General features: G+C 53.7%; 1 protein-coding gene across 1 annotated transcript in view; it reads left to right on the top strand.

The window, feature by feature from the left end:
• The first annotated feature begins 2661 nt into the window (after nucleotides 1-2661).
• The window catches only part of LOC102244632 (SLA class II histocompatibility antigen, DQ haplotype C beta chain-like), a 12936-nt gene continuing 10836 nt past the window's right edge, over nucleotides 2662-4761 (top strand). Inside the window, exons 1-2 of the mRNA XM_005867927.2 lie at nucleotides 2662-2846; nucleotides 4111-4380. Coding sequence (XP_005867989.1) covers nucleotides 2738-2846; nucleotides 4111-4380 — 379 coding nt within the window. The 5' untranslated portion in view covers nucleotides 2662-2737. The remainder of the gene's footprint in view (nucleotides 2847-4110; nucleotides 4381-4761) is intronic.

Raw genomic sequence — 4761 nt, 5'->3', positions numbered from 1 at the left:
CTGATTGCATGGCCCAGAGCAGAACCAAGTGCACAACCCAGAACAAATGGACCACACAGCTCAGAGCAGAACCGAATGCACGGCCCAGAGCAGAACCAACTGCATGGCCCAGAACAGAACTGGCCACACAACCCAGAACAGGTCTGAGTGCACGACCCAAATCAGAACCAACTGCACAGCCAAGAACAGAACTGAGTGCACTGCTAAGAACAGAACTGAGTGCACTGCCCAGAACAGAAATGAGTGCACGGCCCAGAACAGAACTGATCGCACATTCCAGAAAAGAACCAAGTGTATGGCCCAGATCAGAACCAAGTACACAGCCCAGAGCAGAACCGAGTGCACTGCCCAGAGCAGAACCTCGTGTACAGCCCAGAACAGAACCGAGTGCACGGCCCAGAACAGAACTGAGTGCACAGCCCAGGGCACAACCGAGTGCACGGTCTAGAACAGAACCAAGTGCACAGCCCAGAGCAGAACTGATCGAATTTCTCCCCTATGACTGGAGGCAGATGATGGGTCAGAGGCCTCTGCTGATTTTGAGGGACCCTGAGGTGGGGGCTTAGGGCACTGAGGCACCTTCAAGTTCCCTCTCTGCCTATTCTTCCTTGTCCCCCAGCCCCATTCCAGGCTGAGTTGGATGTTCCTCCCCTATGCTTCCACCCTGACTCTGGAGTGAGCCTGACCCTGACCCACCACTGCTGGTCAGAGCCCAGGGCTGATCCCTTGGCTCAGGGGCTCCAGAGAGATGCACCCAACAGAGAAATCAGAACCAGCTCACGGCCTCCACATGCCACTAACACGACCCCTTGTTGTTGCCTCCTCCCTGCTTCTTTTACCTGGCAAACTGCTTATATTCTGCATTCAGATCCTGTCCTCAAATTTAAAAGGAGAACCTAAAATGTAGGAGAGAGAGAGACTTACCTTGTTTATTAATGTTTTCCAGGCATTGTCTTAATTGCTCAATAGCTGTTCAGTACTATCCCTAGTAATGAGCAAGAGGAGGCTGAGAAATAATACATTTATTAAAAACTCCATCAATAGTTCTGCCTGTGGGGTTTGATGTTCAGGGGCCATACAGCATGAGCTGTGAGTGTGAACACCTGCTCCCTCAGTCACACGGTGCAGGCCCCAGGGTGCTTCTCCACATCTTTGCTCTCTGGCCTGGAGCTACAGGTGCCTGTGTCCTGTTGATATGAATGCTTGTGGTTGTGCCTTTGTGACATCAGATGGACCAGGGAGGACTGAAGCAGCCGAAGAGCTTAGAAGAGAAAAGTCAACTTCAATGTAGTGTTATGGGTTGGCTCAGCGAGATAGACCACCGACTCAGAATTTAAATTTAAGAGCCTTTATTAAGCTAGCCAGCTGACCACAGCCCGCACCTTCCCCCTCTGGGAAGGTTTGCAGCATGTGGCCCCGACCAAGGGTGCAGCAAGATCTTTTATTGCCAACTACACAGTGTTAGAAAAAAAAGAAAAAACTAACTACAAAGCGGTTCATTAGCCGTTCCTGGTACTGGCAGGGTAAAAAGTTTACATAAAATTTACGAGCAGGGTTATATCTGGCTGGGTTCAATTATAACACATTGCTTTTCTATCGAGATAATTAGCAATTTTTCTCTCCCATGGTCCCTGCCCTTGACACAATCAGTAACTTTTTCCAGGCCGCAGTCCCTCCCCCCAACACATTCAGTAAGTTTCTCATGTTTCATTTCCTCCCCCTAGCACAGTAGAACCCACTTCAGAATATTCCATTGGAGAAGAGAGGGATGTTCTCACCTCTCCTTAGCCTTCAGATACTCTCACGGCCATTAAACTCCCAGCTCTTGTGGCCGGCCCCAATGGCAGGCTGAGAAAACCTCACATGGAGAGTTTTAAGAGCTTGCAATAGGCTGCATCAAACAAACAAACAAACAAGAAAAAGAAAAATCAACTTAACTTTCAAATACTTTCATTCAAAGAGCACAAATGTAGGAGATTCTCTCATAAGGAAGACTCACTTGCCAGCAGGGCTTGTGTCATTTTGTGTGTGATATTCCCAACAGCTAAACATGCAGCAGAGCGGAACACTGCACTATTAAAGCAGTCATATTCCTGGGCTGTGTGGCTGGTAAGTGTGTGTGTGTATGAAGATTAGATGTAAAATGCATGAAACATGATCCACATTTTCCAAAGAGAAACCTGAGGCTAAAAGAGGTTGAGTAACTTGTCTCATAAAGCGCATTCAAGGTAGAGCTACAGCTCAAAACCATTCCTCTCACGGCTCTGCTCTTCCCACCACGGCTTCAGGCTCCTGATTGTTTAAGATAATAGAAGGGAGCATCTCCTGACAATGATTTTCTCTCTCTGATACATGATCCCCACTTATTTCCCTCCTAAAAATCTCATGTGTAAGGATAATAGGTTTTAACTGAATATCACAAAGATGTCCACTTTTCTCTCTTGGTTCTTTAATTCCCAAGGCATTCACCTTCTGTAACCAAGAAAGGTCTTCAAATGTTCATCCAGCAGCAATTTGATGAAGGCTGGGTTCCAGGCACTGGCTAAGGAACCTCCATAGAAAGCATCTGCCCGGAGACAGAAGGTGGGTCAGCTCCAGTGCTGATTGGCTCCTTTCCTAAGAACTCTGCAGTCTGACCCTGTGTGGTTGCTCTCACAGGTTTCTATTCTCTGAAGTGGTTACATCAGCCATCAGGTGGAGCCGGGCTCACTCCCTTACTTCTTCCTTTATCTCCATTATGTCTGGGAAGCCGGCTCTGCGGGCCCCCGGAGGCCCCTGGACAGCAGCTGTGATGGTGTGGCTGGTGGCGCTGAGTGTCCCAGTGGCTGAGGGCGGGGACTCTCCATGTGAGTGCAGGGCAGCTGCTCCGCAGCCAGCCCGGGATGGGCTCTGAGGGACCCTTGGCTGGGGCGTGGGGGGGCTATGACCTGAGAATAGTCTGTGATCAGCATTTCCTCTTTGGGAAAGGGAGCTGCTACGTTCTCATGTCTGCCTTCTGGTGACAAGGTGAGGACATGGCCATCTCAGGGGCTCCAGCCTGGGGATGACACAATGGGAGGGAGGAGACTGGCCACTGCCAGTGACAGGAAAATGGTTATTTTTGAAGATAGAATGTTTCCAAAGAGGAGACAGCAGGACTTGTCCCCAAAACCTTGTCTGATTAAAGACTAAGGGGATCTGGTTGGGGAAATGTGTGCGGCAGGTCTGTGGTGTCAGGTTTTGGGGAAAGGGCTCCCCATCCCTGAGTCTGAGCGGAGGGCTGGCAGCAAACCCTGGCATCCGGGCAGCTGACCTGGTGCCACAGGCAGGGGCTCAGCTTCCTCCCAGGGACTGAGGGTCACACAGTGAGTGGGTGGGATTGGTCTTGAGTTGATGGTGGAGGGAACTGAGGAGAAAGGGAAAGTGAAGAGGGGATGACATGCTGAGAAGCCATTTATTTCAGACAGGATTCTGTCTTCATGTAAACTCTGTCAGTCTTCCCACCACCCCTGGTGTAGGTGTCCTGGTCTTTCTACACAATTGCCTTTATGCTCTGGGTGCTCTGGGCAACTGCCCAGCTGGCTGTTGGCACAGTCCACCTGGGATCGAGCTGATCTAACTCGGAAGCCTGTGCCCTTTCCATGATGAGCTCCCTTTCTGGGGTTGGAGGGGTTGGTCTCTGGGACCACACTGAGTGGGGGAATGTCTGTGCCAGACTGAGTGGGAGGAGGGGTGAGTGCGAGCCTGTGGAGCGAGGATGCTCGTTCAGGGCTTTCCGTCATTGCTCCCTGGACTCTCAGGCCTGTGGGTACCCTGGTCTGAGGTTCCGGATTCCATGGGAAATGTGACCTCAGGGGAGGGCGTCCTGACCGCTCTAAGGCGGGGCCTGGATGTGAGATCCCAGACTGCCTGCCCAGCTGGTGTCAGGCTCAGGCGGGATCCCAGGCCCCAGGGCGTCCAGGAGACCCTGTCCCCTCCCTCTAGGCGGGGAGGGGGTGGAGGAGCCTCCTGAGGGTCCGGGCCGGGGCGCAGGGTGGGGCCAAGGCTGGGTCCGGTGGGGCTGCAAGCCTGTCCCCAGGCACACCAGCCGCTCTGCCCGGGGGCTGAGGCCTGAAGGGCGGCTCCCCGCAGGGAACTTCGTGCTCCAGTTTAAGGGCCTCTGCTACTTCACCAATGGGACGCAGCACGTGCGGGGTGTGGCCAGATACCTCTACAACCTGGAGGAGCAGGTGCGCTATGACAGCGACGTGGGGGAGTTCCGCGCCCTGACCCCGCTGGGGCGGCTCATCGCTGAGAACTGGAATGGCCAGAAGGAGCTCATGGAGCGGGAGCGGGCCTATGTGGACACGGTGTGCAGACACAACTACCAGATTGAGGCCCTCACTACCCTCCAGTGGCGAGGTGAGTGCCCACTCACACCCCCTCAGCAGGGAAGTATCTCCACGTGGGAGGGGCGGCTCTGCAACCACAGCTGGGCTTTGTTGGGGAGAGGAGGGGAGGCCAAGGGCGAGATGGGGGCTGCGGGACCAACGGGGGACCTAAGAGGACGGTGTGCAGACACAACTACCAGATTGAGGCCCTCACTACCCTCCAGTGGCGAGGTGAGTGCCCACTCACACCCCCTCAGCAGGGAAGTATCTCCACGTGGGAGGGGCGGCTCTGCAACCACAGCTGGGCTTTGTTGGGGAGAGGAGGGGAGGCCAAGGGCGAGATGGGGGCTGCGGGACCAACGGGGGACCTAAGAGGGGCTGAGAGGGATTGAAGGGGACGTAGACAGGGACC

The sequence above is a fragment of the Myotis brandtii genome, unplaced genomic scaffold (assembly GCF_000412655.1).
Source record: "Myotis brandtii unplaced genomic scaffold, ASM41265v1 scaffold2561, whole genome shotgun sequence".
Classification (NCBI taxonomy): domain Eukaryota; kingdom Metazoa; phylum Chordata; class Mammalia; order Chiroptera; family Vespertilionidae; genus Myotis; species Myotis brandtii.
This window is presented reverse-complemented; position numbering and strand designations above follow the sequence as displayed.